Source organism: Squalius cephalus, assembly GCF_949319135.1.
Source record: "Squalius cephalus genome assembly, chromosome: 25".
NCBI lineage: Eukaryota > Metazoa > Chordata > Actinopteri > Cypriniformes > Leuciscidae > Squalius > Squalius cephalus.
The window spans coordinates 3141616-3168709 of NC_137146.1; the positions used below are offsets into that span (position 1 = coordinate 3141616).

General features: G+C 37.2%; 4 protein-coding genes across 11 annotated transcripts in view; 1 reads left to right on the forward strand and 3 right to left on the reverse strand.

The window, feature by feature from the left end:
- LOC307153337 (myosin phosphatase Rho interacting protein) overlaps window positions 1–3702 on the reverse strand; it is a 48958-nt gene extending 45256 nt beyond the window's left edge. For all 7 annotated transcript variants that reach the window (XM_079862725.1, XM_079862722.1, XM_079862724.1 and 4 more), the window contains exon 1: window positions 2930–3702. In XM_079862725.1, the coding sequence (XP_079718851.1) occupies window positions 2930–3061 (132 nt within the window). In that variant the 5' untranslated portion in view covers window positions 3062–3702. The remainder of the gene's footprint in view (window positions 1–2929) is intronic.
- A 627-nt stretch (window positions 3703–4329) lies between these two features.
- On the reverse strand, window positions 4330–12407 carry mfsd1l (major facilitator superfamily domain containing 1-like). Its single transcript, XM_079862798.1, has 13 exons — window positions 12045–12407; window positions 11674–11774; window positions 11028–11149; window positions 10751–10806; window positions 10477–10620; window positions 9501–9659; window positions 9297–9412; window positions 8422–8522; window positions 8226–8337; window positions 7556–7693; window positions 6927–7066; window positions 6107–6218; window positions 4330–4895 (listed from the first exon to the last, which is right to left on the reverse strand). The coding sequence occupies exons 1-13, from the start codon at window positions 12064–12066 to the stop codon at window positions 4767–4769; spliced, it is 1452 nt and encodes a 483-aa protein (XP_079718924.1). The 5' UTR covers window positions 12067–12407; the 3' UTR covers window positions 4330–4766.
- A 342-nt stretch (window positions 12408–12749) lies between these two features.
- On the forward strand, window positions 12750–17632 carry eme2 (essential meiotic structure-specific endonuclease subunit 2). 2 transcript variants are annotated; one of them, XM_079862805.1, is made up of 8 exons: window positions 12750–13392; window positions 13480–13601; window positions 13718–13831; window positions 14822–14940; window positions 15018–15084; window positions 15167–15282; window positions 15633–15822; window positions 16313–17632. In XM_079862805.1, exons 1-8 carry the CDS (start codon window positions 12993–12995, stop codon window positions 16511–16513), a joined length of 1329 nt encoding a protein of 442 aa, XP_079718931.1. In that variant the 5' UTR covers window positions 12750–12992; the 3' UTR covers window positions 16514–17632. The 2 variants fall into 2 exon arrangements, with proteins under 2 accessions (XP_079718931.1, XP_079718932.1); XM_079862806.1 differs by having other exon boundaries at window positions 13721–13831.
- On the reverse strand, window positions 16683–27014 carry spsb3b (splA/ryanodine receptor domain and SOCS box containing 3b). Its single transcript, XM_079862785.1, has 7 exons — window positions 26868–27014; window positions 24456–24547; window positions 24030–24207; window positions 22807–22994; window positions 21424–21526; window positions 20745–20870; window positions 16683–19381 (listed from the first exon to the last, which is right to left on the reverse strand). Exons 2-7 carry the CDS (start codon window positions 24543–24545, stop codon window positions 18537–18539), a joined length of 1530 nt encoding a protein of 509 aa, XP_079718911.1. The 5' UTR covers window positions 24546–24547; window positions 26868–27014; the 3' UTR covers window positions 16683–18536.
- Window positions 27015–27094: the final 80 nt, after the last annotated feature.

Consider the following 27094-nt stretch of genomic DNA (forward strand, 5'->3'; position numbering starts at 1 on the left):
GAACACGAGTGGATCTGACTGCAGTAGATGTGAAAGATATGGATAAAAATGATGTTAATTCAGCCAGCGCTCATACCTGTATTTACATCCTGTTTTCGGTCGAAGTCCATAGTAATCAATTGTCAAGTTCACGCGCGTGATCATAGGTACTAAACCTATGCGTGTGAACTCGACAATCGATTACTATGGACTTCGACCGAAAACAGGATGTAAATACAGGTATGAGCGCTGGCTGAATTAACATCATTTTTATCCATATCTTTCACATCTACTGCAGTCAGATTTACCCGCGTTCACTCCGAAGGAATCACTCACATGGCTGTGCACACATCAAGGATGTTAAGAGGCTAAAAGCAGGTTTAAAACTTGCCCCATTGAAGTCAACAGGGTGCAAATTTTAAAAAGAGGATAACACGGTGTAGGCAACACCGATTTTTGTCGTTGTTCTCTGTATTGACAGCACTCCAAATGTACAAAAAAATGAGCTCAATGTTAAAATTGACCGGAGTTCTCCTTTAATTCGGATAAAAACGTGTGGATGGAAACATAGCTTATGACTTTATAATTTTTACATATTCTCAAAATTTTACAACTTTAATCTAGCATTGCCACGACTATTTTCGCAATCTTCTATTTTTTTATGTGACACTAAAATGCTGTTGTACATTATTACCTTCACATAATACTAAAAAGCATTACGACTCTCCTTTTCAGCTGACGTCACCAAGTCCTTTTACTTTTTCAAACACCTGTAATGCAGAGAATTTTTTAATAGAATTAAGCCAATTGAATACCCTGAAATGGCAAATTTAAAGTTAAATTGGGTTCCTTGTGGACCTTTAGAGCAGGAAGACAGAAGGACATGAGAATTAAACACTAAAGAAGTCTTGATTCTGCAAGTTATGATCACAAATTAAAGAGGATACAACTGGATATATGACTTTGACTGCCTTAACAGGTACTAAAGGCCTGATTCATTTCACTGTGTCAAGTCAATCTCTAAGTGCTTTCTAAAAAAAGACATCTGTGCTGCTTTGAGGCTCATTTCTCTGGAAGCGCTCACTTGCGTGTCCAAATATTCAGTCTTTCTTTGCTTCATCACTTCATTCTTTGATAACAATCCAACCTATACAGTGAGACAGATGGCAAACGGAGGCCACGTCACCTCAGTAATATAGTCGAGACCCAGCTGTGGTAATTTTTAAGGATACTGTCTGGATTCCTCCAGCATCTGCGTGTGGCCTTACAGTAAAACCGTGGAGCTGGAATCTGGGCTCGAAATAGTGCTGACGCTCCGATAGGAGACGTACCTTTGATCTACAACTGGTAAAACTACACTAAACGGTTCCACTGATTAGTAAATTAGCAGACAATTTCAGCCAAAATAAAAGAGTCAGTCCTCTTGAACTTGCTCAAGATCACACACAATAGTGATGGGTTCGAACCCACAATCTTCCGGATTTTCAACAATGCAAAACTTAAAGACCCCTAGTTTAAAACTAAACAACGAAGGCAGGTCGCGTAACTACTCTGTGCATCTGTTTAACTGCATCATTAATTACAACTAATCACTAATTAGTCATCTGGCTGACACCTTTACCCAACGCAACAGTTCATCCGAAATGGGTCAGTCCTCAAGGGATAACCTGAGGTTAAGTGTCTCAATCAAAGCCGTAATGGTAATTAGTATGGATTAACCTCTCTGGGGTTTGAACCTGCAACCTTTCAAGCAGCCCTTATATTTAACCACTACGCCAAAGCACTTGCTATTGGATGTCAATACAAACCTGTGGTCTAGATTTACAGACAAAAGTAAACAAGGGGAATTCAGATTAATTTGGCCACTTTTTGAGTCATCTCAATGACAGAAAGTAGTTCAGTTAGTCAAATTCACCTTATATACCATGGTAATGAATGGGTACAATATGCATAAACAATGGTGTTCACATGACAATCAATTTACCTTCAACAATACCATGGAATTACCATGGTTAACATGCCAAAAACATGATATTATGGTAGGGCCAAGTTGTAATCCTCTAGAAAAAAACCTAATGGGCAGCCAACCTTGGCTTGGACCATGGAACCATGTCTAAAAACCATAGTATTACCATGGTACTTTACTGGTAGTGAAGTTTTGAAGAAGTTTGGTGATTATCCAGTGCCCCAGATTGGCTTTAAGGTGCTATATATAAAATATAGTACTTTTTTCCCCATTATACTCCACTTATCTCCAACAATTCCATGACATTACCATGGTACATGTCCGAAAAAACATGGTATTTTGGTGAGGTTACTCATGTTGTGCTAAATGTCATTCTCTACAATAGAAACATAGTATTACCATGGGACTTTATTGTTAGTGGTCAGCAGTTTGCTGGTCATTACTTATTTGACACGGTAAGTTATTAAGACAGAGCATTAGTATAAGAAACTAGATTAAAAAGTTTGTACACAAACTTTGAAGTTGGCTTGAAAAAGCCAAGCCAGAGAGTTTGAAGTAGTTTTAACAGCTTTAAGTTTTTCAAAGGTTTTCAGTTGTAATAGTTTTAGGTTCTAGTTTTGTAGTTTTAAAACATAGATAGATAGATAGATAGATGGATAGATGGATAGATAGATGGACTGATATATAGATATTAGATAGATTAGAAATATTAGATAGATAGATTAGAAATATTAGATAGATAGATAGATAGATAGGACTAGAAATATTAGATAGATAGATAGATAGATAGATAGATAGATAGATAGATAGATAAAAAAAAACATTAGATAGAATGAAGCTTAAATTAGTCTCAATGGCTTAGAAATAGTACATATAATGGCAGCTAATGGAGTCTAATGAGCCTCTCCAACTGTTAAATTTGAATTCTGAGTTTCAACAGTCTCAACTAAATGATTAGGTAGTGAAGTTTAGTAGATATATTACCTGTGAGAAGTCTTCATCACTCAGCAGGTGCGCGTCTCGAGCCTTGAAGCAGTTCTGGCATTTACTCTTGTTGAAAATATTGGCCTGAAATTTTCGGCAGGCGTTATCTTTCGCTGACATACTCTGTGCCATGAGTGTGTGTTTGTGTTCCCGTTTTCCCGTTATTTTAAAAACTGCGCAATAATTCCACCGGAGAGTCCTCCCCCGCGCGATGCAGTCCGACCCTCATCACAAACTCACTGCGATAATCATTTATTTATGCACACTCATCTGACAGGACCCACACTAAGGGGACAATAATAATAATAACAATAAAAAAAATAATAATATAAATTAATTTAGCCAAAAAGTTTTAATTTAGCCAAGCTCTCCTGGATTGATTTCTGAAGGGATTCAGTCCGGGACATTCCGCGCTCACGATCCATGCGCGTCCCCGATCCCCCGCAGGCACACGGACGCGCGCTGATGCGTTATAGTGCGAGTTCCAAAATAATATGGCAAACTTGTACAAACACTCTAAGTAAATGGTGATGGAGAGGAGGTGTTTACTTTCCACTAGCTCACAGCTTCCGACGAACCTTTCAGCGATACGTGAAGACAACTATCCCGAAACTCCATGATGTGGAACAGTGTGGATTCTATAGAGAGTTTTCGGTCCGAAGGCGGATTTTTGCAGGTTTGGATGGGCACGGCGGGTCCGTTTCCCACGGTCACAGCTGATCACACGGGTTCTCCACACATACTACACACTCAACACACATACACACGCAGGAATGAAGGGGGCGGGGCACGACTTAACTGACATGTAGCGTAAACCAATCACAATAAGGGACACGCCTACTATTTGTAGTCAGCGTACGTCCGTGTCCAATCAGATTGTTCAATCACACTGATTTTATGGAAATAACAAGATTCAAGGTCGGTGGACTGTGCACGGTGTAAACTGAAGTTATTTAAACTTACAAGCAGGATCTGATATGCATGTAAACTGTGTTTTAGTGATTTCGTCTGGTTGTAAAGTGAAAAATGACGACACTAAATAATGCATGCGTTAAGATATTTGATAACTATCCCTGTAACGCCCTCAGATAGTGACCAATCCTACCTGAGAGGCTCTCCAGTGCCCCCGTTTGGCTTAAATGTGGAATGAGAGCCTGGATTACAAAATATTTTAAATGCCATTTCATTGTATAATAAAATAATGCTAATAATATATATTTTTTTTTAAATAATGATTTTTATTATATTAGTATATCTTCATTTAAAAACCTAAAACTGAGTATATCTTAAGTTAAAAAACGTAACAAAATATATATTTATAATTTTATTATATGTAAAAAAAAAATGTTTTCAGTTTTTGCACGTATATATAGTAATTATGCAATGAAATTTCAAAAAGTAATATTTGTAATCTCTTGGTGGCACAAAACTTTATTTTTGTTTTTGTAAAAAGCCTAAAGAAAAATGCATATTATTTGGTATGTCATCAGGCATTAATACAAGTTCACAGGCAGTATTAACAATTGAATCTGATGACATTAAAAAATGACAACCGTAAATTTACAGATAAAAACCTCTGATTTCCTCAAATTAATCAGACAATAACATTGTTCATACGTTTGATATTATAAAACAGATACCATACCAGCTTCCTCAATAAAAAGAATGATTTTTCATTTCTCATTTCTGACAGTCAAGCAGACTAGTCTAGGAATGGCCTAAACTTATGTTAGAGTTAATACTGAACTTTATATGACACACTTGGGAGAGCACATGTGTTTTCCCTTTAATAACGTCCAGTGTCCCAGAATAAGGGAGAAGAGAGACAGAAGGTCTTCTAGGTCCTGTTGATGGAGGGAGCGTTGCTGATCTCCTCGGTGTCCTCTTCATTCATCAGCGGCTCTCTGTCAGTCTGAGCGGGACTCGGAGCCGTGGATCTCTTAGTGGTCTTATTGAGAGTGCTTCCCTGTAAACACACACGTGTGTCATTGCATTTAAGTAACAGCTGTAAACATAAAACTTCATTTTATCTGTTGATTAGAATTATGACTCTTTTTTTTCCCTTTGGTATAAAATACACTGATAAATGATGCACAATAAGATCAGAAATGTACATAACACAAGTAAATAGGGTTCATTTTCAGTTCATTTTCACTGCATTAGATCATGAACAACACTGTCACAGCAGAACAATTCAATCCAACTCTATTAAAATGGACTGATACGCTTTCAAAGCCAAAAATAACCTCTGCTATTCCAAAGTACTGTTGACTCGAAACTCAGTTCATGAGTCAGGCGGCGCGATCGGACTATAAGACACCGATATCAGTTTCTCTATCAGTGTTACTCATTTCTAACAAATGATGTAGTAAAAGACAGATATAAAAAAAAGCTGTAAAATGTCCGTGCCAAAGAAGTTTGTAAATGGAAAACGCTTAAGCTGAAAAATGTATATAATTAAGTCCAAAAAGAGAAGCAGCTCACACATATAATTGTAATATTTCTTAAAATTAGAATGGTTTTGTAAGCTTTTGTAGAATTTATTTTCAAAAAAATGCAAATTTTTATATTATATACTGTGTGTATTACTGTAAATACTTTTATATATTATATATCATTATATTATTGTATATCTTAACATTTAAATATTTAAAAATATATTTATATTTATTTTAATACATTTATTTCATTATATTATATTAAAAATAAACAATTTTTTTGCTTACTGTATGTGTATACAGTCAGTGTGCAATGAAAATTCAAAAAGGAACAATATTCTTAGTCCCTTAGTGGCACAAAACTACTATAAAAACCTTGTTTTGTGGTAAATCTTCTATGATTGTGAGTGCAAGCTTCTCCTCTTGTCGGACTTAACCATTGATTGAGACAATAAGAGGCAAATCAAGCTTTTCAGGCTCTGAGAAAACCTTATAATTGTGCCGGTCAAGGTTGCGTGAAATCATACGTCCTTGAACATCATACAGTGTGAAGTGTCACTCGACTCGTCCTGCTCGTCCTCGCTCCGTGTTCTACAAACTCTTCACACACAGTTCTCGTCTGTTCATACTGTTGCTATGGTTACCTGAGGTTACCCATCATGATGGGATCTATGGTGATTCAGAGAGATGTGGCGATAGTGGGCGGGTGTGTGTGTGTGTGTGTGTGTGTGTGTGTTACCTGTCTGTAGTCAACGATGTTGAGTATTGCAGAGGTGATTATGCAACTGATGGTATTGGCCAACATGAAGATCATCATATATTGCCATCTCCACAGCGGGATCTTAACATCACTGACACACAAAACACATATTATGGTATAGACACGGTACTGTACATTTAATATATTGTTTGTATGTATGTGTGTGTGTGTGTGTGTGTGTGTGTGTGTGTGTGTGTGTGTGTGTGTGTGTGTGTGTGTGTGTGTGTGTATAAATATTATTTATACACACATATATACACACACACACACACACACACATACATACATACATACATACATACATGTGTGTGTGTATAAATATTATTACATACATACATATATATATATATTAAAAAGTTGTATAAAAACATTAGAAAAACAAGTTGTGTATCTCTGTGTGTGTGTGTGTGTGTGTGTGTGTGTGTGTGTGTGTGTGTGTGTGTGTGTGTGTGTGTGTGTGTACATATATATATATTTTATATCACTTATAGAATAATATATGGTATTTTAGACCTTTAGAAGTAGTGCGGTAAAAGATCTATAAATGAGCAGGTGTGTAATCTATACTTAAGACACCGATGATGATGTGAACGTTTATCTTTTTTTGTATTTTTTCACTTTTTTTTATTATTACTGCTTCTGAATGAAGACTTCTGAAGATTGTTCTATCTTGAAGGACATTGTGTGTGGGCTTTTGAGCAGAATATCATCATCATCTGTCACGGTGCCTTGTCAAAAATACATGGTCATATTTTTTGTTAGTATAGTATATGTAACATGCAAAGAACATAAATGTCACCTGGACTTGGTGCCCAGTATCTGTCCCACCACCAGATTGGAAATGCCGATGCCAATCATCTGTATGGATGTGGCCAATCCCATCGCAGTGCCCAGTGTGGCTTGAGGCACCACCAGTGGGATAGAAGGCCACATGCTCGCCTACAGCACATAAACGCAATAGAAAACGTGAAAAAGCTGCCAGTCCAACAGCAAGAATCAAACATTAACCTGTAGTATTATACTCTTTTTTTTTATTTATTTTTTCACTTTATCTGCAAAACAACTGAATTCAGAATATTGGCACAATATTTTCAAAGTAAATTGCAACAACACACAAACACAAGAGAAAAAAACCCTAAAATATAATTTGGTGTATTTTTCTTTTCTAGTTACCTAGAGGAAAACCTATACAAAAAGTGGCACAGCTTACCCCACTCTGCCTTTTTGAGCTTGCATGGACATCTAAAATATTTCAAAATGTCAGCATTGCTGAATACGTCCACCAATCACACGCTCTCTTACAGTGTTTGCTGACCACACACTTGAGCATACTCCAATAACATTGTATAGTTGGCGTCAATCCATAGTGTCTGCTCTCTCTCTGTGTGTGTGTGTGTGTGTGTGTGTGTGTTCATGTTATATACTCACAGCAGCAAATGAGTAAGTGATGCCGAGCCAGATGGTTGATACGAGAGGAGGGACGAACGTGAAGGCCAGCAGACCAAACACAGGCAGTGTCAACACGGCACAGAGTCCCGCAAACACACCGCGCAGACCCACATAGTCCTACCACACACACAGAAACCATGTTCATGTTTTCAAAAGATTTGTCTACTTACCAAGGCTGCATTGTTTTGATGAAAAATACAGTAAAATCATTAATATTGTGAAATGTTATTACAATTCAAATGAACTGTTTGTTTTCTATGTAATATATTTTAAAATGTAATTTATTCCTGTGATGCAAAGCTGAATTCAGAGTCACATGATCCTTCAGAAATCATTCTAATATGATGATTTGCTGCTCAAGAAACATTTCTGATTATTATTAATGTTGAAAACAGTTGTGCTGTTTTTGTGGAAACCGTTCTTCACTATAAATTTCTAAAGAACAGCATTTATTTGAAAAAGAAATCTTTTGTAACATTATAAATGTCTTTACGGTCACTTTTGATCAATTTAATGCATCCTTGCTGAATAAAAGTATTAATTAATTTAAAAAGAAAATCTTTTGAACAGTAGAGTATGCCTGTGTGTGTCAGCATGTAAATGAAACATCTGTGGAGTGTGTGTCTGTGTGATAGTGAGTTAGCCGTACGATGAGGATGCCGACAGCAGCCGACAGCACCAGTGAACTGTCATACACAGCGCCCGCGATGTACGCCGCCTCCGTCTGACTGTACCCACTGTATTTATCCTGGATAAACTTACTGAAAACACACATCCAGCAACACATGAACAGCGTGCACGAACCCAGTTTAATCTAGAAACATTTATGTGCTTCAAGACTGTACCTGGCATCAGCGATGAAGGGGAAGATGCCATTATAAAAGAACATGATGGTAAGAACCAGCAGCCAGTATCTGAGAGACAGACTCTTCACATCCTGAACTCTCTACATACAAAAACGCACAATATAAACCAGCTGTATCATTACAACAAATCATCATCAACGTGAAAATACTATATGTGACCCTGGATCACAAAACATGTCACACGGGTATCTCTGTGGCAATAGCCAACAATACATTGTATGGGTCAAAATTATAGATTTTTCTTTTATGCCAAAAATCATTAGGATATTAAGTAAAGATCATGTTCCATGAAGATATTTTGTAAATTTCCTACCGTAAATATATAAAACATTTATTTTTGTGAGTGAATGCAGCACAATCACCAACGTAAATGAACAACTTTAAAGGAGATTTTCTCAATATTTAGATTTTTTTACACCCTCAGATTCCAGATTTTCAATAGTTGTATCTCAGCCAAATATTGTCCTATCCTAACAAACCATACATCAATGGAAAGCTTATTTATTCAGCTTTCAGATGATATATAAATCTCAATGTTAAAAAATTGACCCATGTGACTGGTTTTGTGGTCCAGGGTCACATATATACAAGCATGATAGATAGATAGATAGATAGATAGATAGATAGATAGATAGATAGATAGATAGATAGATAGATAGATAGAGTAGTTAAAATTAGAAACGGGTATTGTTCAAAATCCATGTATAACTTTGATGAAAGGTTTTGATCCACTTCAAATGTTGGCTACTGTATATATATCATTATTATATTACACTCCAGCAATAGTAAAACTAGTGTACTGTTGTAGTATGCCATTCTAAACATAACCTTTTCCATCTATATCTGTGTCTCACCACTTTGCGTGACTCCTCCTGAATCACTCCATCCAACCCCAGCTGCTTCATGCCCATCCTATCCAGAACACTGACCGTTACAGCCGACAGGAACCCGAGAACACACAGGAGCGTGCCTGTACACACAAAACAGACGCATGTGTGTTTCTAATATTCCCAGGATGACAAATCCAAGGTTTAGCTGTTGCATGTTGTGTTTCTTACCTCCCCACAGCGTCCACTGGATGCCGTACTGAGACTCAAACCTCTGCGTGAGGAAGAAGTTCAGAACCGAGCCCAGCCGAGAGAAGGCCAGGGTCAGTCCAAACGCCAGAGCCAGCTCCTTCCCGCGGAACCAGAACGCCGTGATACGGTTCTGGACAACTGAGAGACACATGAGATTCAATGTAGCTTTCTCACTGGTGCTTTTTTCATGGGTGTGTTTGTAAAGTCTTTGGCAATCACAGCCCTTGTTTACTGAGCGAGTGAAGAATCAGAGAAAGAAAAAGAGCATTTTTGTGCTGTTGGATACTTTGGGGACTTTGTAGAGTTTACTATCATAATGCAGATCAATTGCCAGCAGAAATTAATTAAAAAATGGTTTACATTTTGAGAAATTTCTTAACTAGATAAAAGGAGATTTTGTCAAATAAATTGACTAAATAACCAATATACTAAATCATTAACCAATTTAATAACCTCATGGTCATCAGTGGAAAAGGAAAGAATGTTTTTTTATTCTCAGTAAAGATTGCAAAAATAATGTTTTTCTTTGGAACAGCAAGAACATATGAATCATGCACAATAAGAAAATTTAATTATGAAGTATGAAATTAAATATGGTCACTTTAGACTCACATTAAACGTAACATGCAGAAACCCCCATTAGTAGGAGTGCAGAAATTACTTTTAAGTTAATTTGCTTTACAATAATTTACTTTATTTAGAGTTTATTTGACTTTATTACTTTGTTTTCAATTTTATAATTTTTTATTCTTAATCCTTTTACCCTTGATCCTTTCTTTTCTATATACACATGCGTGTACACAGAGTTCCTGAACACAACAACACATTCCTGTGCGTACTTGGAGAATTACCGGTAAACTCATGTGAATCTGAATTCAGATCTAAAGATATGGCGTTTCTAGAGTTAAACCTGCACAATGTCAGTGGTGTTACAGGTGAATATCTGATATCATACTGGTCAGGGATCCGTTTCCAGATCCAAACAGAAGTCGTCCAGTCAACATGAGGGGCAACAGGTACGTCGTGCCCTTAAAATGAGACCCCAATGCAAAGATCGCTGAGCCCAACACGGTCAGGAAGGAGAAGAGAAAAACGCCAACTACAGGAGAGAAAACCCAAACACTTATGTCAAACTTTACACACACACACACACACGTATTCAAGATAGAATACTGAATATATTTCAAAACTAAGCTTGTTAAAGAAAAAGAAAATCCATTCCAACTTACAGCGGTTTCCCAATTTATCAATGAGGAATCCCGCCATGATGACCACCACAGCATTCCTGGGAAAGCAAAATAAGAGTCCTTTTACAGGTGATAAACACAGTGAAGCTTTAGAGGGTGACAGACAGGTAATTATCTGGTTGGGTGAGAGTGTGCGAGTCAGGGGTATTATAGAGAATGAAAACTAAAAATAAAACCATTAAAAAAAAAAATGTATAAACATGAACTGAAATATGATAGTATGTCAATGATACTAAAACAACAGTGGTGTGAGTCTTACGTCCAGGCGTAGACGGCGTAGAGCAGGTTATACTCCTGTGGTGTCATTCCCAAACCTTCCACACACGTTCCTGTGCCATTACCAGTGCTGTTACTCACCGTCCCGTTTAAACATGTCAAATTCTGTAGGAAACAACACAGTCTGTGCATTTACTGTCCTAGAGCCTAAACCAGAGAGGTTTACATGTAAAATTTGTTACTCTCGTGATGTTAAAGGGGTCATATCATACATTATTTTATTATATTAGTAAAGACCTTTACCAGTAAAACTGTCATAATTTAGTTTTTCATGGTTATTTGGCTATTTATGATTCATGATGTTATTTTACTCTTATCGTTAGTTCTTCTGTGGTTTGGAACAATTTTATTGATCCTGCTCTCTCCTCATTACCTCACTGTGACTGGACGGGCCAAGTTTCTGGTCACTCAATAGATCAATAGTATTCATCTGTCAGCCACTGGAAAGTCGCAGAAGTTTATGCAGCTCATTTTCAACAAATGCTCTGTAGTATATTGTGAATGCTATCGCATATATCTCAAAATATCAAGGCAAATTTGATTCCTCATAATATGACCCCTTTAAAACTGCCTAAACTAGAATTAAGCGATGTGAAAGTGAGGTCAGAGGTCAGTAAGTTGCTCCTCACCCCCTGAAACTGCTCCTGGAGGACACTGGGAATGTCAAAGCAGAAATAAGAGCCGAAAGTCAGCAAACAGTTAAAAAACAGGACCAAGAACCGGTAGTAGGCTGAAAATACACACATAAACACACCAAAAGACACATATATTCACACACAGAGAGAGAAAGAGAAGAGTTAGTCATCATGTGTCAGGTTACATCTAAGCTAACACAGAAAACAACACTTGAGAGCTATTAATCTCTTATGAATTATGATATTTAATGTGCATGAAACTAGGTTTAACATTAAATCAATCACATCTGTCTTTGTTTACAAACTGAGAGCTCATTTAAATGGCTCTAAACTCTTCTGAAACATCAGTGAAATGATTAATTTACCTTGTTCTGCTGCTTTGGCCATCTCGACCCCAGATAAATCTCCGCAGTCTTCCCATATAACGAAAATCTAGTGTGATTTCTTTTTGTTTAAGTGGCCCAGTCAGGAGGCGATCTTTAAAATGTGCAGCTTGTCCGGGAGCAGTCGCTATTTGCTGATCTATAAATCATAATAAAATAGTGAAAGCTCCAAACTTCAGGAACAGTCGATCCAGGTTTTCTAACGGACTGTTTTCCTCATTTAGCGTTACGTCATAGCCTGGGCGTCATGTGACTGAGCAGATGACGGTTTTTTTTCTCAGCGCTGACACAGCACTTACTGATGATTGGGTTGATAACATAGACTGTAAAAAATAGGTTGATGATAGATAATTAAATCATGTATGTTTAATCACGCTTTAAACAAAACAATGCCCATTCTTATGACATGTTTACGGAAATAAAATGTATTTCTATAGGACATTTCATAATATGTGGTCATTTAAAGCGCTTTAAACAGTCTTAAAAAGACCAAATGGATATCAATTATATAGGACATATACTGAAATCAAAATAACTGTAAGAAAAAATCAATGTAAACATTTAAACTTACAATACCCCGCTATAAAATGTAAATAAAAAATAATATTATATAATAACATAATATAACAAAATCTAATCGAAATTATTCAAATTAAACAAACAACTGACTTTACTACATTTCCCCCGATTTCCCCCAAAACTTTGATTCATTTTCGAAACGCAATCCGTACTAATATTGTCCCTCTCACCGCCCCGTATTTGTTTACATTCGCAGCCTGAAAACTGACAGCGGAGGGAACACTAAAACACATTAATGACTAGTCAGGCTTAATTTACACATAATGACCCGATTATCATATAACACTGTATATTTAAGTATATTATAGTTTATGTAGTATATAATAAATGACCGGTAGCTGATTTAAAGGGATGTCAGCCGTGCATAGAGCTAACGCGTGGGAAATTTCAGATTCGGAGAATGATGAGAGTGATGACATTAAAGCATCATCATCATCATCATGTGTAATACTCGTTCAGAACACGTCTATAAATGAACCAAACACTTCTTCAGCCTCCGCCCGGGCGGACGACGGCGGCATCAGCGCGGATGGAGTGCAGATCTCCGGCAGGAGGAGGAGGAGGAGGAGAGAGGAGGTGCTGGAGGAGCTGGAGACGAGAACAGCTGCCAAAGAGAGACGGAGAGAGGAGAAGGACAAACTCAAACAGAAGAAACTACAAGAGCAACTGAGAAGAAAAGAGGCAGCGGAGAGACTGAACCTGTTAAAACCTGAAAACTTCATTAAGAGTCTGACAGCTCACATTCATGCAGGTGAGAAACAGCTTCATCCCTGCAGTGAAGCTTGATTATATACGGTTATTGTGTTGTGTTTCTTAAATGAGTTTGCTCTGTCTGTAGTGCTGTTGCAGGATGCAGGCTGTGATGTGTTGCTCAGGAATCTTGATGGGTTGCAGTGGAGGAACCGGATAGAGAATCAAGGTCTTCCTAACAGCATCCGCTGGACACAACAAGCCCTCCAGGTCACTAGTAACTCAGACTGTTGCTTCTTTCTTAGTCTAGGTGTCAGGCTGCATTATTACTGTGGCAAGGGCTCATTAATAAGTGTTTGTTCTCTATGTGTGTGTGTTGTACACAGCAGACTGAGGATGAGGATAAAAATGTTATTGAAGAAGATCAGGTCCTGATGGTGATCTCCCATAATGAGTTAGAGGACATGGTGATGTCACATAAAACAGTGACCAATCAGTCGGTGAGTCATCATTATATTATTATTATATCATTATAATATATACACTACCGTTCAAAAGTTTGGGGTCAGTAAGATTTTTAATGTTTTTAAAAGAAGTCTCTTCTGCTCACCAAGGCTGCATTAATTTGATTAAAAGAAAACAGTAATATTGTGAAATATTATGACAATTTAAAATTACTGTTTTCTATTTTAAACTATAATTTATTCCTGTGATCAAAGCTGAATTTTCAGCATCATTACTCCAGTCTTCAGTGTCACATGATCCTTCAGAAATCATTCTAATATGATGATTTGATGCTCAAGAAACATTTATGATTATTATCAATGTTGAAAACAGTTATTTACATTTTTATTTCATGATGCTATGATGAATAGAAAGTTCAAAAGAACAGCATTTATCTGAAATCTAAAGCTTTTGTAACATTAAACACTTACCGTTCAAAAGTTTGGGGTCAGTAATAATTTTTATTTGATTTTTGGGGGAAAGAAATAAAATAAATCAATACTTTTATTCATCAAGGATGAGTTAAACTGATCAAAAGTTACAGTAAAGACATTTATAATGTTAGAAAATATTCTATTTTAAATAAATGCTGTTCTTTTGAACTTTCTATTCATCAAAGAATTTTGAAAAAAAAATTGTATTCAACACTGATAATAATAATGAATGTTTCTTGAGCATCAAATCATCATATTAGAATGATTTGTGAAGGATCATGTGACACTGAAGACTGGAGTAATGATGCTGAAAATTCAGCTTTGATCACAGGAATAAATTACATTTTAAAATATATTCAAATAGAAAACAGTCATTTTAAGTTGTCATAATATTTCACAATATTACTGTTTTTTTTATTGTTTTTTATCAAATAAATGCAGCCTTGGTGAGCAGAAGAGACTTCTTTTAAAAACATTAAAAATCTTACTGACCCCAAACTTTTGAATGGTAGTATATATATAAATATGATATAATTATCTCCATCATTCTAGGCTCTAATTGGTGATATGTATGAGGGGGCGGAGTCTCTGTTGGATCATCTATATAAGTACTTGACCAGAACTGCAGGGAAAGTTGTCACAATTCTAGTGATGATCAGTCATCAGCAACGGTAAACACACATCTCTCAAATCAGCTTATATTTAATGTTAAATCTCATAATATGAATGGACATGTGTGTGTGTACAGATCAGGATCTTGGGATGAAGATGATTTGGACCTTCACCTCAGTCAGCATCATCTGGACACAGAAGAGGTCAGATAAATCCGTCATCGCCCTTGTCATTTTTCAGTAATGTAACCTTCCAGTAACCATGCCTTGTTCCTGTGATGGGCAGCTGTTGGTTCACCTCCAGCTCTACTGGAATGTGGCAGTTCACTTCCTGTTTGGCTGGCAGGAAGTGACCGATCATGTGATTGCACTTACCAAGGCTTTATCTAAGAGACCTTACAAGTGAGTTTTACACAGAAATCACACAAAATAAATCATTCTTATTAGCTGTTATTAATAATCCCCTCTCTGTTAAACATATTTTATTGGACTGTCCTGAGTTTAATACAAGTAGAATGCTCTTTTATGAAGTTAATTCACTTAAGGACTTATTTAGTAAGGTTTTTTTTTTGTATAATATGACTTGTTGTGTTTGTTTGCTTGGTTTTATTGTATTTATATGATATTTGTATTTTTGTAATTACATTTTTGCCATGAAAATAGCCTTAGATGCTGACATGGCATTAAATAAAACAATCTATCTATCTATCTATCTTTCGTCAACAATAGCTGTCGTGTGTTTTTGCTGTCAGGGCGTTGTGTGGCGACCCTGATCTGGGCTTCTGCATGGACGGCTCGTGGTCAGCGGGTGTGCGAGTGGACAGAGACGGCCACGGTCTCGCTCAGGTGTGGACACGTCAGATACAGCAGCTGAACCGCGTCAGTCCAGCCATGGCCAAAGCCGTGACGAGCGCCTACCCTTCCCCTTCCCTCCTGCTGAAGGTAACGTGTGTTCAGACCAAGCAGCAACTTTCCCGTCTCTCTCTTTAAACCAACACAGAAGTGACTTAAACTGCAATTCATCGACTGACCGCTAGAGGCTGCAAAAGAGAGTCAATCCCATGTTAAAATGCCCAACTTTACAGCAGAAAAAAATATGTTTACAGCCTGGTTCAAAAAGTGGTTTTGGTCTATATAGCTAGTTTTGCCCTTCATGACAACTGTGAGGGGGGTGAATTTTTTTATAACTCATCTGTTTAAATTATATTAAGCCTTAAAGTTCTGCCTAATTAAGGGTGTGGCCATTTGAGTGACAAGTGGATTGTCACTGATTGTCACCGGCTCCGCCCACTTTGGGCTTCAAAAATGCTCTTCAGAAACCTAAGGGTGACATCACGGACACTACGTCCATATTTTTTTAGTCTATGGTTCAGACTCACACTGAACATCATTCTTCATTGGCCCTCATTCTCATCCTCTCTTTCTCCAACAGGCCTATGAGGAGCTGCCGTCTGAGGAGGAGCGGCGCAGACTATTGGCTGATCTCACTGTAGTAGGCGGAGCCAAAGAGAGGCGTGTTGGTCCTGATCTCACTGTAGTAGGCGGAGCCAAAGAGAGGCGTGTTGGTCCTGAGCTCGCTGGCCGTGTACATCGCCTCCTCACTTCCCAGAATCCTCATCTACTGCTGGATTAGGACCAGTGTGGTCCAATTGTGGAATGAAAAAGCTAACTGTGCACTTTATAACCAGCAGACTATAGAAGATTAAACATCTTCTAAAAGTTTGCGCCTCAAATGAATACATTCATCCTCCAAAATGAACATATTCATTGCTTTGCTATCAATAATACTTGAAAAATGTCACATTAAACGTTTTGTAGGCTAACATTTCAACGATACTAAAATAACTCTGCCTTGGCTTGTGAGTAAAAGCACCGTATATCTGCCTAGCACCACAATCTATCATGGGTTCGATTGTTATATAGATTAAATGCATTCAATGCAACCACTGTAAATTGCCTGGATAAAAGCATCAGTCACATGACTATGTACATGCAGATGCATTCATGTAGGCAGCACAAACACGGTTCAGGATATGTTATGATCCAGGAGTTTAATACATGTGAAACATAAAAATCAAAAGGAGTAAATCAGATTCTTCAAAAAAACACATGCAATAATGAAATGAGCTTTTTTATTGTTGTTTTTTTACTGCAAAACAATGTAATCAGTAAGAAAACATGCAAAAGAGTACAAAATCATTCTCTCATCAAATGATGAATCATAATCCGATATTAATAATACGAGAGGGGAGGTTAAACTAATAAATAACAGTTAAGTGAATAAATACAGAAGGAAGAAAACACAGTCATATCTGAAAATACACAATCTACAGATATGCATTTAGTTGTCATAGTAGAGCTGTAGCTCTCTGGTATTGAATTACGATAAAATATTGTAACGCTTGATTTAACAGACCAGTTGACAGGCTCAGATATTGATCTACTGCAGTTCAGTCAGCCTGTGCTGGATTCATAGATGCCAGGAAGTTTTTCATGAGGTTTATGATGTTCTGAGCCCATCTCTCTGAGGCTGAATGAATAAACACAAATGCTGGAGATACTATACAGCGCCTATATTGAGAATATATATTTACAGTGTCATTAAACTAATCTGCTGCCTTTGAGGTTTCAAATAGCTGATGACCAATCAGAGCCAGGCCATAGCTTCAGATTTCAACTAAAAGTAAGGTAAATTAAGATGTTTGGCATGTCTTGATCTAAGTAAATATATAGGAGAAACTTCTAAAAAAAACGGGTCACATGACTAGCAGCATTGGCACTGGAAATGAGCAAGTTATAAGAAATGTAAACCTTCAACCCCATCCTGAACCCTGTAAATAATTGGAAAAAGAAACTTACTAAGAAAAGGGAGGGTGAGTTTGATTCACTAGATTTCATGATGGTTATAATTCACAAGTCCAGTGAATGAATTTTGATAGTTTGGCAAGGGAGGCGACGCAGGATGAGGTTTTGAGTTGAACAGTGTGTGATGTGTGTATTTAAGGAACAGTTCATATAACAGTGACAATTATGTCATTTACTCATCCTCATGTTGTTCCGAAAACAACATGTTTTGTTTTTCTTCTGTAGGACACAAAATGAGAAGTTAAATGTTCTTCAAGAAGATCTCATACTAGCATAAGGGCTGCACGATTATAAACAAAATAAGAAAATTATATCATATTTCACTGTAAAATAAAGTATTAAATGGTTTTGTTTTACAGTGCAACTTTACAGTCATCCTAATTTCTTCATTTTCAAACGTTAAATCATCAAGATTTTAGCGGAGAGCTTAAAGCTTCTCTTTTGATGGTTTATAAGCACTTCTCTTTACAGTTTTGGGAAGATGGTTGCACATGTTGCGTTTCTAAATGCACTTTATAAGCGATCCAAACATAGATATGCATATATGCAGCACATTCATGGATGAGACACATAATCTGATCCTGAGCTGAACTCGTGTAAATGAACACTCTCCGAAACACGCAGCGCATATATTATATAATAATTGCACTAAGCCTATTAAACCTAATATTGTGAACTGGGTTTTATTTCAACTAATCATGCTCATACTCATAAATCATATGAGTTTGGAATAACATGAAGGTGAGTAAACGATGAACTCTCCCTATATTTACATGTAAAATGTCAGCGTCTCATGTCCAGCGGCAGCGTTTCCTCTTGTATGTCTCGAGATCCGAGGAGAAGTCGTCCGAGTCACTCTCAGAGGCGGAGTCAGGCCAAAGGGAGGTGTGGCCTGTTGGAGTGTAGGAGGGGCCGAGGACGCAGGAACCGGTCTGTTCCGGTTTATACACAGAACTGACGTCATTTACCTTACGGCCCTCGCTGGAAACAGACAGTGGCGGGTCACAACAAGCACAGGAAGCAGAAATATGCGGATATATAGGGTTAGGAAGGGAGTTGTGGTCAGATGTGGGGGCGGAGCCACAGTAGAGGTCAGAAAGTGAGGAGGGATCGAGGTAACAGGTGACGTCCATTATAGAGACTGAGTTCTGATAATGTGCATCATCTGGACATGAAGCAGAATCAGGATATATAGAAGCTTCAAGGCAGGAGGCAGAATCAAGAGGGTCATCTTTACTGCAGTAAGAACCAGGGTTATCAGAGAGGGAACTAGTAATAAAGACAAGTTCAGTGTCAGTGGGATTGTGGGAAGGAAAGGGGCTTGTGTGTTTGTCAAAGTTGCCGTCCTCTGTTTGTGTGGCTTTGTCCTCGCTGTTGTCTGCGCAGGCGTCTGCGGATCCGAGGGTCAGCACCCAGCCCAGCTGGTTAGACAGCAGCAGACGCAGACCCGGCGGGAGTGGAAGCACACGCAGGGCGTCTGCGCAGTTCGGCAGTATTTTGCGCAGCTGTGTACAGCACAGGTACTGTAGTGTGGTGGCAGCAGAGTGTGAACGGATCAGTTTCATGCTGCTCTTGGCTGCTGTCGAACACACCATCGGATACAGGCGCTTATTTTGCAAGTGAGTAGCTGCTATTCCTGACAGAACCAAAGGGGATAGATAGATAGATAGATAGATAGATAGACAGATGTATAGATAGATAGACACACAGATAGATAGACACAGATAGATAGACACACAGATAGATAGATAGATAGATAGATAGATAGATAGATAGATAGATAGATAGATAGATAGATAGATAGATGGATAGATAGATCAACAGAATGATGGATGGATGGATGATGGATGAATAGATAGATAGATAGACACAGATAGATGGATGGATGGATGGATGGATGGATGGATGGATAGATAACAGAATGATGGATGGATGGATGGATAGATAGACACACAGATAGATAGATAGATAGATAGATAGATAGATAGATAGATAGATAGATAGATAGATAGATAGATAGATAGATCAACAGAATGATGATGGATAGATAGATAGATAGATAGATAGATAGATAGATAGATAGATAGATAGATAGATAGATAGATAGATAGATAGATAGATAGATCAACAGAATGATGATGGATGGATAGATAGATAGATAGATAGATAGATAGATAGATAGATAGATAGACAGAATGATGGATGGATAGATAGATAGATAGACACACAGATAGATAGATAGATAGATAGATAGATAGATAGATAGATAGATAGATAGATAGATAGATAGACACACAGATAGATAGATAGATAGATAGATAGATAGACACACAGATAGATAGATAGATAGATAGATAGATAGATAGATAGATAGATAGATAGAGAGAGAGATAGATAGACACAGATAGATAGATAGACACACAGATAGATAGATAGACAGATAGATAGATAGATAGATAGATAGATAGATAGATAGATAGACAGACAGATAGATAGATAGATAGATAGATAGATAGATAGATAGATAGATAGATAGATAGATAGATAGATAGATAGATAGATAGATCAACAGAATGATGATGGATAGATAGATAGATAGATAGATAGATAGATAGATAGATAGATAGATAGATAGATAGATAGATAGATAGATAGACAGAATGATAGATAGAATGATAGATAGATAGATAGATAGATAGATAGATAGACAGATAGATAGATAGATAGATAGATAGATAGATAGATAGATCAACAGAATGATGATAGATAGATAGATAGATAGATAGATAGATAGATAGATAGATAGATAGATAGATAGATAGATCAACAGAATGATGATGGATAGATAGATAGATAGATAGATAGATAGATAGATAGATAGATAGATAGATAGATAGATAGATAGATAGATAGATGAAAAAGAAAGATTGTAGTTGCAACAGCTGTTTGAGTAAGAAACACATTCATAAAGGAAGGAAAAGAGTGCATGTCTGTCGTACCGATGCAGCGACGGTTCTTGTAGAAGCTCAGGGTGCCGTGCCAGCTGTCCAGATGAACCCCGATGATGGATCCTTGACCGAACCGTGAAGAAAAGTTCACCTTTGACCCCTTATGATGGAGGTGACCTATACCAAGATAAATGTAGATTCAAATACAGAGTTAAAAACACACGAGTACTACCACAAAATCCCTCAAATACAGTCAGAAAACCTGCACTGTTAAACATTGGTGTCGGAGAGAAGTCTCTTCTGCTCACCAAGTCTGCATTTATTTGATCAAAAATATAGTGAAAAGAGTAATATTGAGAAATATTATTTAAAAGAACTGTTTTCTATGTGAATATATATAGTAAAATGTAATTTATTCCTGTGATCAAAGCTGAATTTTCAGCATCATTACTCCACTCTTCAGTGTCACATGATCCTTCACAAATCATTCTAATATGATGATTTGATGCTCAAGAAACATTTATGATTATTATCAATATTGAAAAGGGATTAAATGAGATTTATTGAAGTCAAAATATTACTTTTAGTCCATTTAGTCATTATTAAGGGTTAGATCAGGGAGTAATAGGTACAATGATAAATGTTTTTTTTTACTTATGTATTTTTTTATGCACAGGTTTTATGTATTTAAATGAATAATATTGAATTAACACGTGACCTCTGACCTCACCTGTGTAGGACAGACCCCAGCTGTCCTCATCAGAGCCCAACAGACTGCAGAAACTATGTTTGAACTGATCCAGGTTCACTTCTGATGTCCCGATACCAACCATCTGGCTCATGAAAACACAAGATGCATATTTAAAATATATTTTCACCACTCTTACTAAGACGTTCAAAAACATTTTTATTAATGACATAATTATCAAGAATGTCTTCATAATAATATAGGCATGTAAAGGTGTCTGCTTAGATAATCAGTTTTGTAATTTAGTATCTTTGTACATCCAGTCTCCATGGGGCCAGTTGCATAAACTTAGACGTTATGTTAAGACAGTGTCCTAAGATCTAGTATGACAGTTCTCAGTTAGTTAGATCTCAGTTAGTCAAGGCATAGTTAGTCTTACTTCTCAGTATCAAATTAGGCCAATGTACGTTTTTATGTAACTGACTTAAAAAAGTTATGAACAGTCTTAAAGAAAAAAATTCGAAGACTAACTAAGCGGTTTATACAACTGACAGAGGTGGACAGTGACAAAGTACATTTACTTGAGTTAAGTACACTATTTGAGTATCTGTACTCTACTTGAGTATAATTGTTTCTGGAAACTTTTTACTTTAACTTCACTACATTTTGAAAGACAAATATCGTACTTTTTACTCCACTAGATTTCTGTCAAGGTCCTTGAGTAGAGAGTAGTAACGTCAGTCCGGGGGTGATTTTGGTTTTAGGGGTTGCAGTTTGGTCGGAAATGAAAGTCGGGTTGACGTTAGAAGAACTTGACGTCGACTGATGTTGTTTTCTAACGTCAACCTGATTCTCATTTTCAAGCACAATACAGCGTCTGTCCGATGTTGGAGATTAACGTCAATCTGGCGTTGGATTCTGATATCAACCTGATTCTCATTTTCAACGTTGGGTTTGGTCGTTTGGTCATTGTTTTGGAGCACACTAGCTTATAGATAACAGTAAGGCTAACATATTCATACTAAAAGCCAAAAACTTTAAATTGGGCACTATTTGAGGGAACAGCCGTTTGGGTGTCGGAAACCATTGTGGACGTTATTGAGTGAATTATTCACTCTCACATTCAATCCCACGACTGAACTGTGTTCTGGAAATACATGTGATATTGATATGAGGGCAGGCATAGATTCAGAGGCATAAGGTACTGTAAGTATTACATACAACAATGCATTGACATTTACTTTTTACTTCTGATACTTAAGTGCTTTTAAAAACGAGTACTTCTGTACTTTTACTTCAGTAAAAATCGGTCTTTACAACTTTTACATGTAACGGAGTAATATTTGACCAGTAGTATCTGTACTATCACTCAAGAAAGGAAGTTGTGTACTTTGTCCACCTCTGGCAACTGAAGCCAGACCTCACCATATCTGTGCCGTAGACCGGTGATGTCATCTTGATTTCCCAGAAGTGTTGTCCGTCAGCGAGAGCCTTTGCGCCCCTGATGCCGGCGGTTCCACAGCTGTACTCCGAGTGGAAGCTCACCGTCCGGTTACAGCCGCTCAGAGACACGGAGGGAGATCTGCCCTCCTCGTCCCAAACCCAATCACATCCTTCACACAATCACAAACAAGATCTCAAGCCTGTCAGTGCTCCATATGTTTGATCAAAAATAAGGTAAAAACAGTAATATTGTGAAATATTATTGCAATTTAAAATAACTGTTTTCAGTATTGTAAAATGTAATTTATTCCTGTGATCAAAGCTGAATGTTCAGCATCATTACTCCAGTCTTCAGTGTCACATGATCCTTCACAAATCATTCTAATATGATGATTTGATGCTTGAGAAACATTTATGTATAAGCACAACAGTTGTGCTGCTTCATACTGTTTGAAACCATAATGCATTTTTGTTTTCAGGATTCTTTGATAAATAGAAAGTTCGAAAGAAAATCTTTTGTAACATTATAAATATATTCACTGTCACTTTCGATCAATTTAAAGCATCCTTGCTGAATAAAAATATTAATTTCTTACCGACCTCAAACTTTTAAGGGTCATGTTGTATGACAAAGTGCAAATCTTATTTCATTAAAGGGATATTTCTCCACAGGAAAGATGAATGTGTATTTAAATTGGGTCATTTATGTAGTGGAAATGTGAAATTATTTTAGAAGTTGGATCCTTCTAGACTGAGAAAAGCCAGAAAATGTATTTTTGGCTCATGTGGATGAAAGACAACAACTCCCAGAATGCACTTGCTTCGCTGCCCTACGAGGCCACTCCCAAGCCACGCCTCCCGGTTACAGAGGGCAGGATCGGGAGAAATGATACGACTAGGCTACTAGTCGACTCGAAACTGAAAAGACGGCGTTTTATCGTGAGATCCCCCTATGGGCGGGTTGAAGACATGCGGGACGAGCTCCTCCTACTGGCTGGAGTCTCTCGCCTCTGGACAAAAGAGCCTCTGATGATACTAAATGATGATTTTTGTGTCATCTGAGTTTTTTTCCAGACACACAATCCAGAAATCTCTCGTCTCAGGGGGACATGAGGGAGGGAAGCACGGTCATTAATGCTAATCGGTGAAGTATCCCTTTAAGTGGGCTCATTCTGCTGTTGTGTTTGGTGTGAGCTGACCCTCACCCTGTTCTTCCTCTCCACAGGTGCAGCTGAGTGTGTACGGGCTGATCTGGGCGTCCGAGCTGACTTCAGTCTGAGCCGGACACTGGCAGAACGACTCGCCCGTCACGGGCACCACCGGTGGCATCTCGGCTGGCACACACACCGTCACGGCCTCGTACCCTGTAGAGTCAGCCTCCGACTGCACACACAAACAAAACCAGGGATCAGGGTCAGGGATCTCTCAGAAATATCCAGCCTTTTTATGCCTATTAAGATTATTTCATTATCTTCTTCACTAAGAAGCACATTTACAGCAGTGAAGCACATGCTGTGTCATTGTAAAGCGTGCATTTGAGACTCTGATTGGCCGGATGCCCAGGTACGTAAAGCTGGTCCTAGTTATCTCAGAATAACCTCAGCATGTGAGGGAAGAGTGCTCCTGTTCACCTGCTTGTCCTCTGGGCCGAGGGGCGCTGAGAGGGGCGTGGCTTCAGGCTCCGGGACATTCTCACTGACAACATACTTATTCCAAGACATTCCTGAAACACAAGAACAGAATGAGGCTGTTATTTCTATCCATCCATCCATCTATCTATCCATCCGTCTATCTATCTATCTATCTATCCATCCGTCTATCTATCTATCTATCTATCTATCCATCCGTCTATCTATCTATCTATCTATCTATCTATCTATCTATCTATCCATCCGTCTATCTATCTATCCGTCTTTATCTATCTATCTTTCTATCTATCTCTCTATCCATCTCTCTATTTATCTATCTATCTATCTATCTATCTATATATATATATATATATCCATCCGTCTATCTATCTATCTATCTATCTATCTATCTATCTATCTATCATCTCTCTATCTATCTATCTCTCTATCTATCTATCTATCCGTCCGTCTATCTATCTATCCCTCTATTTATCTATCTATCCGTCTGTCTGTCTGTCTGTCTGTCTGTCTGTCTGTCTGTCTATCTATCTATCTATCATTCTATCTATCTGTCTGTCTATCATTCTATCTATCTATCTATCTATCTATCTATCTATCTATCTATCTATCTGTCTATCCATCTTTCTATCTGTCTATCATTCTATCTATCAGTCTATCTATCTATCCCTCTATTTATCTATCTATCCGTCTGTCTGTCTGTCTATCTATCTATCTATCTATCTATCTGTCTATCTATCTATCTATCCGTCTGTCTGTCTGTCTGTCTGTCTATCTATCTATCTATCTATCTATCTATCTATCTATCTATCTATCTATCTATCTGTCTGTCTGTCTGTCTGTCTGTCTATCTATCTATCTATCTATCTATCTATCTATCTATCTATCTATCTATCCGTCTGTCTGTCTGTCTATCTATCTATCTATCTATCTATCTATCTGTCTGTCTGTCTGTCTGTCTGTCTATCTATCTATCTATCTATCTATCTATCTATCTATCTATCTATCTATCTGTCTATCATTCTATCTATCTATCTATCTATCTATCTATCTATCTATCTATCTATCTATCATTTGTAAGTGATATGTCAGATCAGTAATTTTCTCCGAGCTCCGCATCAGTTCCTGTAGCCGCTGACTCACAGATGTCAGGCTGGTCATGAACTTGTTTTGCACTGACAGACTGACTCGGATGACACTGTAGCCTACTTCTGATTGCTCCATATGCCACGGCTGGCAATCTGAGACTCTGGTCTAACATGCTTCATGTGATCCGATGTTTACACTCTAAGAGTTTTCACAACAGCCCGTGAGAGTGAAGAAACTTTAAAAAGCATCGCCAGACCAGGCTGGCACAGCAGAAAACTCTCTTTATCAAAGTCCTCGTGTTTTTTCACTGAAATCTGATTGCTTACTGATTATAGGTTATGAAAACATTTCAAATGTTTCTACACACCAGATATCAATGTATAAATGGATTGAAAGACGTATTATTTGTGTCCTAATGTGCACGCAACACAGCCAGGTGTTCACTAATTGATGGATAATGTGTATCCAAAACGAGAATCCTGCCCTGGATACATCCACCAACTGGCCCATCTTTACTTGTGTGCTTCTGGGAAATGCAATGGCGCAATAAATCTGCATTACACTGGCATAAGCACATTTCTCATTCAATCTGCATATTCATAGAAAACAAGATTGTGTAAGAAGCAATGTGAGAGGAGATGATGTTGATAACACAACATCAAGAATTTAGGTTATCATTTATGTGAATATGTAAAAGAAAATACATATTTTCACATTTATTCCACTTACATATTCCTGCATTGTGACTTTTTAATTTAATTAGAAAAAATAAAATGTAAATACAACGTCACATGGCTTGACATCAACTTTGCCAAATTGTTTTGCTATTATTTAGATCAACAATTTTATAAGACATAAAACAGCACAACAATTTAAATATGAATAACATTTAAAAAACACTGAAAACAAATTCCATAAACTTCTGATTTGATAAAAATACTAAAAATAGTAATTCTACTAAATATAACAATACGAAGTATATACATAGCCTAATATTATCATAATATCAATACTCCAAACCAATAACTATCATATATGATTATAATATTATATAAATTATTATATATGAGTATATACAGTATATTATAATATAAGAGTATATTATGTATTATAATAACTATATAAAGAGTTATTATAATACATTATTATTACTATTATGCACAAGAAAACGTCTTTACATCCTTGACAACATTTTTGACTACCTTGAGTCACACAAAAGTGGACTTTTAGAAATCACTAACGTTACTCTTAAAACACAACTTTTTCTTTACTAAAGTTACGACATAATTGACATATAAACTCACATACCTTGTTAATGTTGCGTAGAGTTTATTCCCCCTGCTTTAAACACTGGTTTCCATCCGGAGCTGGTGTAAGTTAAGTGATATAGCAGGTTCGTGTCAGTGTGATTGGTGACCTACATATACACATAGCAAACACACAGCATAACACCGCCACTCATGAATCATACTATAGAAAAGGCGCAGTTCATGAATATCAAATAGGTAATGTAATCGTTGCCTAGTAACGTTCTA

Bases quoted from the DNA above. Each gene is read 5' to 3' on its own strand.
- mfsd1l (XM_079862798.1), bottom strand. From the start codon at position 12,066: ATGGCCAAAGCAGCAGAACAAG. The intron at 11,775-12,044 runs GTAAATTAATCA...GTGTATTTTCAG, and splicing joins GGCCAAAGCAGCAGAACAAG to CCTACTACCGGTTCTTGGTC. The intron at 7,694-8,225 runs GTACGGCTAACT...TGTGTGTGGTAG, and splicing joins CTGCTGTCGGCATCCTCATC to GACTATGTGGGTCTGCGCGG.
- eme2 (XM_079862805.1), top strand. From the start codon at position 12,993: ATGTCAGCCGTGCATAGAGCTAACGCGTGGGAAATTTCAGATTCGGAG. The intron at 13,393-13,479 runs GTGAGAAACAGC...CTCTGTCTGTAG, and splicing joins GACAGCTCACATTCATGCAG to TGCTGTTGCAGGATGCAGGC. The intron at 15,283-15,632 runs GTGAGTTTTACA...TTTTGCTGTCAG, and splicing joins TTATCTAAGAGACCTTACAA to GGCGTTGTGTGGCGACCCTG.
- spsb3b (XM_079862785.1), bottom strand. From the start codon at position 24,545: ATGTCTTGGAATAAGTATGTTGTCAGTGAGAATGTCCCGGAGCCTGAA. The intron at 20,871-21,423 runs GTGAGGTCAGAG...ATCTTGGTATAG, and splicing joins CTGGGGTCTGTCCTACACAG to GTCACCTCCATCATAAGGGG. The intron at 19,382-20,744 runs GTACGACAGACA...TGGTTCTGTCAG, and splicing joins CAAGAACCGTCGCTGCATCG to GAATAGCAGCTACTCACTTG.